Raw genomic sequence first — 15,000 nt, forward strand, 5'->3', positions numbered from 1 at the left:
AAAGCTTTTCACTGTACCTCGGTACACGTGACAATAAACTGAACTAAACAAAACTGAAAAAGGGTCTCAATCCGAAGCGTCACCTGTTCCTTTTCTCCAGAGATGATGACCGACCCGCTGAGTTACTCCAGCATTTTGTGTCTTATCGATTGACCCAGTTGGCTTACACACTGCCTCCCACTGTCTTTTTCAGAACCAACAAGATGAAGTGTCCCTGTGTCATTAAAGTCCGGCTTTCTGCGGATGGAAACAAGTTTGTGGTGAAAGAGATGAATGAATCGCATAACCACACGGTGCCGCAGGTAAAAGCAGAACACACACACCAGCCAGGTGGAGTTGTTGGATCTGCCACTGCTTCAGTTTGTCGGCTCAGTGTGTGTGTCTGTGTCTCTGTGTGGGGGGGGGTGTCTGTGTGTGTGTGTGTGTTGTCCCACCTCTCCATGTTTTCAGAGAGCATTCTACTAGTTTTGTACACGCTCGGTTCCAGCCTTGGATCCTGGGCGGTTGAATATCCTAGTTCAGTGATACAGCACAGAAACAGGCCCTTCGGCCCACTGAGTGCGCGCCGACCGGCGATCCCCCCACATTAACACTAGCCTCCACACACGGGACAATCTACACATACACCAAACCAAATAACTTCGACACCTGTACATATTTGGAGTGTGGGAGGAAACTGATGATCTCGGAGAAAACCCACACAGAGGGGAACGTAAAAACTCCACACAGACAGCACTCGTAGTCGGGATTGAACCCGGGTCTCCGGCGCTGCAAGCGGTGTAAGGCAGCAACTCTACCGCTGCGCCACCATGCCGTCCAGAATATGTCCACGTAATTATTTATAAAGAGTTTATCAGAACTCTGTCTCTCTGCCCTGGTCTTTGCCTGTGAGAGAATGTTACCTGTGGCACCAACACATATCGGTGGGACTTAAAGCTGTAGGTTGCAATAAAATGGGATTTGTGCAGAATTGGCTCAAGAAAACATAATACATAGCAACAAAGATGGACACAACAAGCTGGAGTAACTCAGCGGGTCAAGCATCATCTCTGGAGAAAAGGAATAGGTGACGTTTCGGATCCTTCCCGGCTGGTCTGAAGAAGGGTCTCGACCCGAAATGTCACCTTTTTCTTTTCTCCAGAGATGTTGTCTGACCCACTGAGCTACTCCAGCTTTTTGTGTCTAGAATTGGCGTAAACTAGAATCTGCTGTTTAGTTTAAACATACAGCGTGGAAACAGGCCCTTCAGCCCACCGAGTCCAGGCTGACCAGCAATCCCTGCACATTAAGCTATCCTACCCACATCAGGGACAACTTTCAATTTTAGCAAGCCAATTAGCCTATAAATGTGTACATCTTTAGAGTGTGAGAGGAAACCGCAGCTCCCGAAGAAAACCCACGGGCAGAACGTACAATCTCCGTACAGACAGCACCCGTAGTCAGGATCAAACCCGAGTCTCTGGCGCTGTAACACAGCAACTCTTCCGCTGCACCACCGTGCTGCCCCGACACATAGAACAGAACAAGATGGGTGCTTGATGGTCATTGCCGACAATGTAGGTGGAAGAGCCGGTGTGATTCTATGGGATGATATCACACTCCCCCACTGGGATATCAATCCAGCCTCTGAACTCTGACAACTTTGCCATTGTTTAACAGAGTCAGACTGATACACTCGATATCACTAGTCATTTCCCTCACAGTAACAAGTTTTATTTACGTAGTTCAAACGCACTAAAAATATCTCCAGCTTTCAGGGACATTATCAAAGTAATTGATGTGAACTGCCTTAGCAGGGATTCTGGAGATGACCTATAACTTGGGTGGAGTTGGTGGGTTTCAAGGAATGTCTTATAATGGGGTTTAAGGAGGCAAGAGTGTGTGAGGGTGATCTGAGAGAAGTATATCTGTTCATGAGAGGCATAGAATGGAGACTCTCAGACTATCTTTAATTGGACTTTACTGGACTTTATCTGATGCTAAACATTATTCCCTTTATCCTGTATCTGTGGACTGTGGACGGCTTAGACACAAAAATCCGGAGGAACTTAGTAGGTCAGACAGCATCTCTGGAGAAAAGGAATAGGTGACGTTTCGGGTCAAGACCCCTCTTCAGACCAGAAAAGGAATAGGTGACGTTTCGGGTCAAGACCCTTCTTCAGACCAGAAAAGGAATAGGTGACGTTTCGGGTCAAGACCCCTCTTCAGACCAGAAAAGGAATAGGTGAAATTTCAGTTCGAGACCCATCTTCAGATTGATGCTTCCTGACCCACTGAGTTACAGCAGCTTTTTGTATCTATCTTCGGTTTAAACCAGCATCTGCAGTTCCTTCCAACACATTTCGACTGTGGACGGCTTGATTGTAATCATGGATAGTCGTTCCATGGACTGGTAGCATGTAACAAAAAAGCTTTTTGGTACACGTGACAAGAAACTAGACTAAACTAGATGGGGAATATGGTCCGATTGTTTTTACCCCATGGTAGTTGTGGAGGTGCAGAGACGCAGAGGGAGAAAGTTCCAAATAGCTGCTGAAGGCAAAGTCAATTGGACAGGGATAAAAGTTCAGGAATGGGCTGGGGCCAGAGTTAGAGAGATTTTGTATTATATATATATATATCTGACCGAGGCGTAAATGTAGATGGGTTGGTGAGTAAGTTTGTTAATGACACCAAAATTAGGAGTTGCAGACAACGAGAAATGCTGTCAGTAGATATCAGAACGTAGACCAGCTGCAGAAAGGGGTGGAGAAATGGCAGATGGAGTTTAACCTGAGCAAGTGTGAGGTGATGCACTTTGACAGGTTAAATGCAAGGAGAGAGTATACGTTTAATGGCATGACCATTAACAGCATTGATGTGCAGAGGGATCTTGGAGTTCAAGTTCATAGCTCACTGAAGGAGGCAGCACAAGTAGATAGGGTGGTGAAGAAGGCCTCATAAGTGACAGGAGCAGAATTAGGCCATTCAGCCCATCGTCTATTCCGCCATTCAATCACGGCTGATCTATCTCTCCCTCCTAACCCCATTCATCTGCCTTCTCCCCATAACCCCTGACACCAGCAATAATTAAGAATCCATCTATCTCTGCCATAAATATATCCACTGACTTGGTCTCCACAGCCTTCTGTGGCAAAGAATTCCACCAATTCACCACCCTCTGACTCAAGAAATTCCTCCTCTCCTTCCTAAAGGAATGTCCTTTAATTCTGAAGCTATGGCCTCTTGTCCGACACTCTTCCACTGGAGGAAGCATCCTCTCCACATTTATCCAAACGTTTCACTATTCGGTACGTTTCAATGAGGTCCCCTCTCATTCTTCTAAACTCTATCGAGTACAGGCCCAGTGCTGACAAACGATCATCATATGTTAACCAGTATGGGTGAAACGTGTGGTATGCTTGTCTTCTGTGCTAGGGGCATTAAATATAAGAGTCAGCAAGTCATGATGCAGCTCTATAGGGCTTTAGTTAGACTGCATTTGGAGTATTATTTGCAGTTCTAGTCGCTCCATTACAGGAAAGGTGTGGAGGCTTTGGAGAGGGTGCAGAGGAGGTTGACCAGAATGCTGCCTGGATTAGAGGGTTTCAGCTACAGGGGGAGGTTGAATAAACTTGGGTTATTTTTTCTGGAGCGTCAGAGGTTGAGGGAAGACTCGACGGAAGTATATAAAGTTAAGGTCGGCAGTCAGAGGCTTGTGCCCAGGGTGGAAATGTCCAACACTAGACGACAGAGTGATATGGTGAGAGGGGGGAGGTTTAATGTGCGAGGCAAGATTTTTACACAGAGAGGGGTGGGGGCTGGGAATGCACTGCTAGAGATGGTGGTGGATGCAGATACGATAGGGGTGTTTAAGAGGCTTTGGGAAAGGCACATGGAAGTTCAGGAAATTGAGCGATATGTATCATGTACAGGGAGATGAGATCAGTTCAACTTGGCATCATGTTTGGCACAGATAATGTAGGCTGGGGGGCCCATTCCTGTGCGGTTCTGTGTTCTATTATGGGATCTGAGTTTAGTTTACAGATACAGCATGGAGACATAGGCCTACCTAGTCCACGCTGATCATCGACCACCTGCGTGCACTGGTTCTATGTTGTCCTACTTTCTCATCCACTCCCGACACGCTCGGGGCAATTTACAGAGGACAATTGACCTCCAAACCGGATGAACTGACCCTAGGATCTTGCTTGTACCCCACAGGAAGAGGAGGAGAGGCTCCGGCACCAAAGGCGCTTTGTTACAGCGCTGCGCGTGGACCCCACTTCCATCGTCTCGCTGCGGAGTAATGGAGCAGGTGTCCAGGTGCAGCTGGGGGAGGTTGCCAGCAAGGTGCTCGCTGATGAGGATGCCCATAGCCCCGCACGCAAGGAGAAATGGGACGAGTTCAAGGCCAACAAAACCGACTTGGAGATGATGGTGCCCACACTGGCAGCCGTCAAGGGTAAGGTCATAAGGAATAGGAGTAGAATTAGGCCATTCGGCCCATCGGGTCTACTCCGTCATTCAATCATGGCTGATCTATCTCTCTCCCCTAACCCCATTCTCCTGCCTTCTCCCCATAACCTCTGACACCCGTACTGATCAAGAATCAAGGTAGGTGAAGGTGTCCTCGCTTGTCCCAGGCCTAACCGGCTGCTCCAGGTTTGCACCACTCCCTCTCTTGTCCTGGGGTATCCTGCATCCTTCCTTCATTCCGGAATAATGCGGATCACCCCTTTATTGGGTTAATGATGAGCATTTGATGGCTCTGGGCCTGTACTCGCTGGAGTTTAGAAGGATGAGGGGGGACCTCACTGAAACTTACCGAATAGTGAAAGGCCCGGATAAAGTGGATGTGGCGAGGATGTTTCCACTAGTGGGAGAGTGATGGAACAGAGGGCACAGCCTCACAATAAAAGGACGTTCCTTTAGAAAGGAGATGAGAAGGAATTTCTTTAGTCAGAGGGTGATGAATCTGTGGAAATCATTGCCACAGATGGCTGTGGAGGCCAAGTCTGTGGCTATTTATAAAGCAGAGATTGACAGGTTCTTCATTCGTTAGGGTGGCAAATGGGGTTGAGAGGGAAAGATAGATCAGCCATGATTCCTAGACTCTCCCACGAGTGGAAAGATCCTTTCCACATGCACTCTACCCTGGCATTTCACTATCTGGTAAGTTTCAACGAGGCCCCTCCTCATCGTTCTAAACTCCAGCGAGTACAGGCCCAGTGCCGTCAAACACTGATCAGATGTTAACCCAGACATTCCTGGTATCATTCTGGTAAACCTCCTCTGGACCCTCTCCACCGCCAGCACACCCTTCCTTAGACATGGGGCCAGGACTGCTCCCAATATTCCAAATAAATGGATGAGGATTGGGTGTGGATCCTCCTTCCCCCATCTCATGATAGTGCACTGTCTTGTCACTAGATCACTCCCTCCTCTCCCCTGGGATAGTCAATGACTTTTACACTTCAGAGATACAGCGCGGAAACTGGCCGTTCGGCCCATCGAGTTGGTGCTGACCCACGATGATCCTGTACGCTAACTTACACACACATGGGGCCATTTCTTTTTACAACTTACTGAAACCAAGTAACCTACAATCCTGCAAGTCTTTGGAGTGTGGGCGGAAACCGAAACACCCAGAGAAAACCCATGAACGTACAAACTCCGTACAGACCGCACCCACAGTCAGGATGCAACCCGGGTCTGTAGCGCTGTAAGGCAGCAACTCTACAGCTGTGTCCCCAATACTTTCTCATGGGATCGCTCTTGGATCGTGCCACGCACTCTTCAGATGACTCTTCCCTCCTGGAACCCCACCCAGGCTGCATCTGCAGTTCCTTCCTCCACCTGTCACTTGCAAGGCTTTGTCCTGCCCCCACCTCTCTTCCAGCTTTCTTCCTCCCCCCCTCCCCCCCCCCCCCCCCCCCCGACTTGCCACAATTAGTTGAAGAAGGGTCCCGACCTGATACATCACGTATCCATGTTTTCCAGACATGTGTGGGAAAGAACTGTAGGTGCTTGTTTACACCGGAGATGGACACAAAATGCTGCAGTAACTCAGCGGGTCAGACAGCATCTCTCAAGAAAAAGAATAGGAGACGTTTCAGGTCAAGACTCTTACTCAGACCGAGAGTCAGGGGCGAGGGGAAACTCCAGAGATGTTGCCTGACCTGCTGAGTTACTCTCGCACTTTGTCTTTTGTCATGAACCAGCGTCTGCAGATCCTTGTTTCTCCAGAGTTTGATAGAGCTGCATCTTGACTATCTGACTCTTGTACTCAGTGCACCGACCGATGAAGGCAAACCTACATCACCACTGCCACTGTGCGTTACCAGTTCTTTGTTCAGAATCCATTTCAGAATCAGACTCAATTTATCGGCCTAGTTTGTACACAAACAAGGAATTTGACTTGGTGCATTGTTCGCACCTGGTAAAAACACGAGACAGCAGACAATTAAAAAAACATTATAATTAAACAATGCAAAAATAAAGTGCAAGAGTAATAAGTGGCAGCTTTGCTAAATATTGCACGTGTAAATATCTAAAATGCATTTGGAGAGTTCATAATTGTTTGGCTTACAGACCAGAATGTAGTGGTGTAGAGTGGTTGTTAACTAGACCTACCACTCGTGGGGAGAGGCTGTTTTTGTGTCTGGATGTGCCCAGAGAGGAGGGCTTCATGAGAGAGTTAGATATACAGTGCATTCAGAAAGTATTCACACCCCTTCACTTTTTCCACATTTTGTTATGTTACAGCCTTATTTTTAAATGAATTATTTTTTTTACTCATCAATCTACACACAATACCCCATAATAAAAAAGTAAAAACAAGTGTTTAGAAATTTTTGCAAAGTAATTAAAAAGAAATAACTGATATCATATTTACAAATGTATTCAGACCCTTTACTCCGTACTTTGTTGAGGCACCTTTGGCAGTGATTGCAGCCTCAGGTCTTCTTGGGTATGACGCTACAAGCTTGGCACACCTGTATTTGGGTAATTTCTCCCATTCTTCTCTCAAGCTGTCAGGTTGGATGCGGAGCGTCGATGCACAGCTATTTTCAGGTCCCTCCAAAGATGTCCGGGTTCAAGTCCGGGTTCTGGCTGGGCCACTCAAGGACATTCACAGACTTGTCATGAAGCCACTCCTGCGTTGTCTTGGCTGTGTGCTTGGGGTCATTGTCCTGTTGGAAGGTGAACCTCCTCCCCAGTCTGAGGTCCAGAATGCTCTGGAGCAGGTTTTCATCAAGGATATCTCTTTACTTTGCTCTGTTCATTTTTCCCTCGATCCTGACTAGTGTCCCAGTTCCTGCCGCAGAAAACCCCCCACAGCATGATGCTGCCACCACCAGGCTTCACCGTAGGTATGGTATTAGCCAGGTGATGAGCAGTGCCTGGTTTCCCCCAAACGTGACGTTTGGCATTCAGGCCAAAGAGTTCAATCTTGGTTTCATCAGACAAGATAATCTTATTTCTCTTGGTCACAGAATCCTTTAGGTGCCTTTTGGCAAACTCCAAGCAGGCCATCATGTGCCTTTTACTGAGGAGTGGCTTCCGTCTGGCCACTCAACCATAAAGGCCTGACTGGTGGAGTGCTGCAGGAAAGTTGGCCTTCTGGAAGGTTCTCCCATCTTCACAGAGGACCTCTGGAGCTCTGTCAGAGTGATCATCGGGTTCTTGGTCACCTCCCTGACCAAGGCGCTTCTCCCCTGATTGCTCAGTTTGGCCGAGTGGCCAGCTCTATGAAGAGTCCTGGTGGTTCCAAAGTTTTTCCATTTAAGAATGATGGAGGCCACTGTGCTGTTCGGGACCTGCAATGCTGCAGAAAGTGTTTTATACCCTTCCCCAGATCTGTGTCTCGACACAATCCTGTCTCGGAGATCTACGGACAATTCCTTCGTCTTCATGGCTTGGTTTTTGCTGTGACATGCACTGTCAACTGTGGGATCTTATATAGACAGGTGTATGCATTTTCAAATCATGTCTAATCAATTTAATTTACCACTGGTGGACTCCAATCAAGTTGTAGAAACATCAAGGATAATGAATGGAAACAAAATGAACCTCAGCTCAATTTTGAGCATCATAGCAAAGGTTTGAATACTTATGTAAATGTGATATTTCAGCTATTTCTTTTAAATTACTTTGCAAAAGTTTCTAAACACCTGTTTTCGCTTCTTCATTCTGGGGTATTGCGTGTAGATTGACGATTTAAAAAAAAAGAATTTAATTCATTTTAAAATAAGGCTGTAATGTAACAAAATGTGGAAAAGGTGAAGGGGTCAGAATACTTTCTGAATGCACTGTAGGTCATAGGGCTGATGGAATCAAGGGATATGGGGAGAAAGCCAGAACAGGGTACTGATTCTGGATGATCAGCCATGATCATATTGAATGGCGGTACTGGCTCGAAGGGCCGAATGGCCTACTCCTGCACCTATTTTCTGTGTTTCTACTTCAAAGAGTTTGTGGCCAGGGTGAGAGTGGGTCAGTCCCTTGTTCTGCCTGTTCTTGTCATATGAGGAAAGACTGGGGATGTATTCATTGGAGTTTAGAAGGACGAGAGGGGATCTTAAAGAGACGTATAAGATTATAAAAGGACTGGACAAGCTAGATGCAGGAAAAATGTTCCCAATGTTGGGGGAGTCCAGAACCAGGGGACACAGTGTAAGAATAAAGGGGAGGCCATTTAAAACTGAGGTGAGAAGACACTTTTTCACCCAGAGAGTTATGAATTTGTGGAATTCTCTGCCACAGAAGGCAGTGGAGTCCAATTCACTGGATGAATTTAAAAGAGAGTTAGATAGAGCTCTAGGCGCTAGTGGTATCAAGGGATATGGGGGGAAGGCAGGAACCGGTTACTGATTGTGGATGATCAGCCATGATCACATTGAATAGCGGTGCTGGTTCGAAGGGCCAAATGGCCTCCTCCTGCATCTATTTTCTGTGTTTCTATAACTCTTGTCTGCGTTTGCTTGCAGACGGCACAGTGGTGGTGGTGGTGAACAAGGCCAACGTGTTGCAGGCCATCTACTACCAGGATGGCCGCATGAAGCAGACCTTCGAGAGGTTCCCTGAGGTGCTGCTGGTGGGCGCCACCTACAGCTGGGCGGGCCTGTGGCTGCCCACCTACCTGCTGCTGGCCATCGACGGCAACGGGGAGAGCGAGCTGGCGTGCCTGTGGTTCCTGCAGAGCGAGGAGCGCGAGACCGTCCGGCAGCTTCTGCGCATCTTCAGGCAGAAGAACCCGGCGGCGGAGGGAACGCGGGCGGTGGTGGTCGGCGGCCAGGCGTGTGACGGGGAGCTGGTGACTGACGTGCTGCCCCACTGCAAGCCGCTGGCCTGCCTCGCCCACACCCTCAGCGTCTTCCAGGACCACGTGACCGCCGAGAAGCTGCACGTGACCGCCGGGCAACAGTAAGCACTGGCACCGCCATTCCCTCGTGGGGCCGGAGCGGAGCGGGCGGGTGGGGGGGCCCAAATATTCCTCCTCCTGTCAGATTGTGTTGGTTTGGTAAAGTTGTGACTCTCATCCCTCTGCACAATCCAGTCTACCCATGTCCCATCTCCTCCACTCTCTGCCCTCTCTCTCTTTCTTCTTTCCTTCTTTCTTACCCGCTCCTCCTTCCCTTCTTTCTTTCTCCCTCTTCTCTCCTTCTCCTCCGCCCCTTCTCTCCTTTCCCCTACTCCTCTTTCCTCCTCACCCACTTCACCCACTCCTCCCCTCTTCCCCCTCCTCGCCTCCTTCACCCTCCTCGCCTCCTTCCCCCTCTCATCTTCCCCCTCCTCCCCTCCTCTCCTTCCCTCTGCTCTCCTCCCCCTCCTCTCCTCCACCATCGGGCAACAATAAGCTCTGGCATCGTGATTCCATCCTGGGACCGGAGCGGGCGGGGGAGGGGGAGGTTGGGTTATCCCAAATATTCCTCCTCCTGTCACGGCGTGGGTCAGATAAGGGTGCGACTCATTCCTCAACATGGTCTGCACAATCCAGTCTACCCCTGCCCCACTCTCCCTCCTTTCCACCCTCCTCTCCCCCTTTGCGTGCTCCTTCCCCTTTTGCCCCCTCCACTCTCCTTTCTGTAGATGGGGCATCTGGTCAGCATTAGATGGGGCATCTTGGTCAGCATTAGATGGGGCATCTTGGTCAGCATTAGATGGGGCATGTTGGTCAGCAAGGACGAGTTGGGCCGAGAGGCCTATTTCCGTGCTGTTTGACTCCACTGTTCAGTAGTCATTGAGGAGGTCACTTTATTTTTCGTAGGGAAAGAAACGGTGGAGTTTTTCTTGTAGCCGTTGGGGACTGTTGAGGTGAGAGTTTAGTTTAGTTTAGGAAATACAGATTGGAAACGGGCCCTTTGCCCCACTGAGTCCACGCCGGCCATTAATCACCCGTTCACACCAAAGATACTAGAGGAACAAGATAGACCACTCGACGTTAAAAAGCGTAGAAGGTCATGGCGCCATTTTAGTGGGAAGAAAATTGTAGAAACATTTAAAAAGAAAGATAACAAAAATCTATGAATTGATAGATGAGTTATTTTCTGCATTTTAATGGTATCATCACACATACTGTTCCCCCAAAACACTGATTACACTGCGAGAGGCAGAACGAACGGCGGGGTTTGCTTACTAAAATGGCGGACGTCCCACTCCTTTGCACACTACACTTCAGTATAGGCGAATTCAATGGAGTGGTCCATCTTGTTCCTCTAGTATCTTTGGTTCACACTAGTTCTGGGCGACACACGGGACAATTTACAGAGGCCAATTAACGTACAAACCTGCACGTCTTTGGAACTTGGGGGGAACCCGGAGGAAACCCACATGGTCACAGGGAGAGCGTACAAACTCCACACAGACAATGCCTGTAGACAGGATGGATCCTGGGACTGGCACTGTAAGGCAGCAACTCTACCGCTACGCCACCGTGCTGCACCGGGAGGTTCCTCACCTTGTCTCCTCTTCCCTTTCTTCCCGCCAGGAGCCAGCTGCTGCAGATCCTGCACAGTATGTGTTACGCGACGTCCACTGAGGACTACGACCTGCTGTACCGCCAGCTGCTGGACTCCAACGCGGAGAGCGCCGTCGACTACTTCCACAAGACGTGGCACGGGTCCCGCCGCCAGTGGGTGGAGGGCTTCAAGCACGAGAACGAGAGCTACCTCACCAGCACCCTCCAGCGGGTGCAGGTGATGAGCCAGAGGTTGGCGGCGGTCGTCGAGGACTTCTCCGACGTGACCTCCTTCACCCGGGACCTCCTGAAGGCCGTGGACACGGTGCGGGCCGAGTGCGACCAGCGGGTGTTGCAGAGTGAGCCCCCCGCAGGGCCAGAGGACAACTCCGCGGAGTCTTCCTACCGGGCGCTGCTCACCGACTTCGCCTTCCGCCGGGTGCGGACGGAGCTGCAGGAAGCGGAGTCGGTCTCCTTTCTCAGCGTGGAGGCCGAGAGGGCCTGGCCCGTGTGCCGGCGCCGGGCCCTGGTGACGGACCAGGCCAGCTGCCAGTGTGCCTTCCGCACCTCCATGAGGCTCCCCTGCCGGCACGTCCTGGCTCTCCGGCGGCTGCTGGGCTCCGACCTCTTTGAGCCCTCGCTCTGCGCCGCTCGCTGGACGCAGGAGCACTTCCTCGGCGGTCAGCTCCCGCCCGCGTCGCCGAGGGAGCGGGCCAAGGTGCAGCAGGAGCGATACCGCCAGGCCCTCAAGGTAGCTCGCAAACTCTCCTCCCTCGCCGCCCGGTGTCCGGCCGAAGACTTTGGCAGGTGCCTGGCGGTCATGACGGCCGTCACCGACATCTGGGCCAGAGGTGGCCAGGTGCAAGTCACCGAAACCAATGGTTTGTAGCGACGCAGTCTCAGAGAGAGTGAAGCAACGACACACAAAACATGGAGCAGCACAGCACAAGGACAGGCCCTTCAGCACACAATGAACATGATGACAAGACCATCGCTTATCTACCTGCATATCATCCATATCTCCCCATTCCTTGCATATCCATGTGCCCATCTACTGCCTCGTAAACTCCATTATCACATCTACCTCTACAGCCACATATGGTTCATAAGATCATTAGAGACAGGAGTAGGATTAGGCAATTTGTCCCATCAAGTCTACTCCGCCATTCATTCATGGCTGATTCATCTCTCCCTCACCCCATTCTCCTGCCTTCTGCCCATAACAGAGAAACATAGAAAATTAGTGCAAGAGCAGACCATTTGGCCCTTTGAGCCTGTACGCACCGCCATTCAATGTGATCATGGTTGATCATCCATAATCTCCCCCGTTCCTGCCTTCTCCCCATATCCCTTGATTCCGCTAGCCCTAAGAGCCCTATCTGACTCTCTTTTCAATGCATCCAGTGAATCGGCCTCCACTGCCTTCTGAGGCAGAGAATTCCACAAACTCACAACTCTGTGTGAAAAGTTTTTCGTCATCTCAGTTCTAAATGGCCTAGCTCTTATTCTAAAACTGTGGCATCTAGCTAGCCGAATCTCTTAATAATCTTATGTTTCTATAAGATCAGCTCTGATCCTTCTAAATTCCAGTGAATACAAGCCCAGTCGTTCCATTTTTTCATCATTTGACAGTCCCGCCATCCTGGGAATTAACCTCGTGAACCTACGCTGCTCTCCCTCAATAGCAAGAATGTCCTTCCTCAAATTAGGAGACCAAAACGGCACACAATATCCAGGTATGGCCTCACCCGGGCCCTGTACAACTGCAGAAGGGCCTCTTTACTCAAATCCTTTTGTTATGAAGGCCAACATGCCATTAGCTTTCTTCACTGCCTGCTGTACCTGCATGCTTACTTTCAGTGACTGATGTACAAGGAAACCCACATCTCGTTGCACATCCCTTTTTCCCAATCTGACACCCTTCAGATTATAATCTGCCTTGTTCTTGCCACCAAAGTGGATAACCTCACATTTATCCACATTATACTGCATCTGCCATACATTGCTCACTCACCCAACCTACCCAAGTCACCCTACATCCCCATAGCCTCCTCTTCACAGTTCACTCTGCCACCCAGCTTTATGTCATCTGTAAATTTGCTTATGTTACTTTTAATTCCTTCATCTAAATCATTAATATATATTGTAAATAGCTGCAGTCACAGGACCAAGCCTTGCGACACCCCACTAGTCACTGCCATTCTGAAAAGAACCCGTTAATTCCTATCCTTTGTTTCCTGTCTACCTACCAATTTTCGATCCATGTCAATATCCTACCCCCCAATACCATGTGCTCTAATTTTGCCCACTAATTTCCTGTGTGGGACCTTATCAAAGGCTTTCTGAAAGTCCAGATACACTACATTCACTGGCTCTCCTTTATCCATTTTACTTGTTACATCCTCAAACAATTCCAGAAGATTAGTCAAACAAGAATTCCCCTTCATAAATCCATGCTGACTTGGACCATGTTGACTGTTACTGCTCTCCAAATGCACCGTTATCATATATTTAATAATTGACTCCAGCAACTTCCCCACCACCGATGTCAGGCTAACTGGTCTATAATCCCCTGTTTTCTCTCTCTATCCTTTATTAAAAAGTGGGATAACATTAGCTACCTTCCAATCCACAGGAACTGATCCAGAATCAATAGAACATTGTAAAATGATCACCAATGCATCCATAATTTCTAGAGCCACTTCCCTGACTACCCTGGGATGCAGACCAGACCCTGGGGATTTATCAGCCTTCAGTCCCATCAGTCTTCCTAACACAATTTCCTGACTGAATGTGAATTTCCTTCAGTTTCTCCGTCACCCTCGATCCTCTGTACCCTAGTACTTCTGGGAGATTATTTGTGTCTTTCTTAGTGAATAAAGAACCAACGTGCCTTTTCAACTCGTCTGCCATTTTCTTGCTCCCCATAATAAATTCACCTGTTTCTGTCTTTAAGGGACCCACATTTGTCTTCACTAATCTCTTCCTCTTCACATACCTAAAGATGCTTTTACTATCCTCCTTTATATTCTTGGCCAGCTTACCTTCGTACTTTATCTTTTCTCCCAATATTGCCTTTTTAGTTACCTTCTGTTCTTTAAAAGTTACCCAATCCTCTGGCTTCCCACTCATCTTTGCTATGTTATAAGTCTTCTCTTTTATTTTTATACTGTCCTTGACTTCCCTTGTCAGACCCGGTTGCCTCTTACTCCCCTTAGAATCTTTCTTCCTCTTTGGAATGAAATGATCCTGCATCTTCTGGATTATTCCCAGAAATTCCTGCCATTGCTGTTCCACCGTCATCCCTGCTAGGGACCCTTTCCAGTCAACTTTGGCCAGCTCCTCCCTCATGCCTTCAATGTCCCCTTTGTTCAACTGCAACACTGACACTTCTGATTTTACCCTCTCAAATTGCAGACTATGGTCACTACCTCCTAATGGTTCCTTTATCTTGAGTAACCTTATGAAATCCGGTACATTACACAACACTAAATCCAGAATTGCCTTCTCCCTGGTAGGCTCCAGTTCAAGCTGCTCTAAGAATCCTTCTCGGAGGCACACTACAAACTCCCTTTCTTAGGGTCCAGTACCAACCTGACTTTCACAGTCTACCTGCATTTTGAAATCTCCCATAACCTCTGACACCCGCACTAATCAAGAATCTATCTATCTCTGCCTTAAATATATTCACTGCTTTGCCTCAAATATTGTTTTACCGTTTTGCACCATGTGTACTCTGGACACATTACTGTGTGCGTCCCCCAATAATTTATTACTGTCTGTTTCCCTCTCGGCTGTGCCCCCTCCAACGCCACTCACTAGTTGTGTTCCTTTGTTTTCAGTGACTGGTGCAACAGAGCAAGAATCGTCGTCTCCAGCCACCGAGGCAAGTTGAAGATGTGCGTAAGAACTGATTTCAGATCTGACTGACTGACAGACAGTGAGAACCGCTTACAGTCACAGTGATTCACCGCGATCCCAGGAGTCAGGATCTGAAGTTGCTTTCTCTTCATACCCCCGTGTGTGTTACGCTTGTGTGGCTGAGTGTGTGTGTGTGT

General features: G+C 48.7%; 1 protein-coding gene across 1 annotated transcript in view; it reads left to right on the forward strand.

Moving 5' to 3' along the window:
• The window catches only part of LOC144602554 (zinc finger SWIM domain-containing protein 1-like), a 16,420-nt gene extending 4,589 nt beyond the window's left edge, over nucleotides 1–11,831 (forward strand). The window contains exons 2-5 of the mRNA XM_078415684.1: nucleotides 194–302; nucleotides 4,204–4,444; nucleotides 8,973–9,408; nucleotides 10,973–11,831. Of these exons, the coding sequence (XP_078271810.1) occupies nucleotides 194–302; nucleotides 4,204–4,444; nucleotides 8,973–9,408; nucleotides 10,973–11,831 (1,645 nt within the window). The remainder of the gene's footprint in view (nucleotides 1–193; nucleotides 303–4,203; nucleotides 4,445–8,972; nucleotides 9,409–10,972) is intronic.
• The last annotated feature ends 3,169 nt before the right edge of the window (nucleotides 11,832–15,000 follow it).

Source organism: Rhinoraja longicauda, chromosome 19, assembly GCF_053455715.1.
Source record: "Rhinoraja longicauda isolate Sanriku21f chromosome 19, sRhiLon1.1, whole genome shotgun sequence".
NCBI lineage: Eukaryota > Metazoa > Chordata > Chondrichthyes > Rajiformes > Arhynchobatidae > Rhinoraja > Rhinoraja longicauda.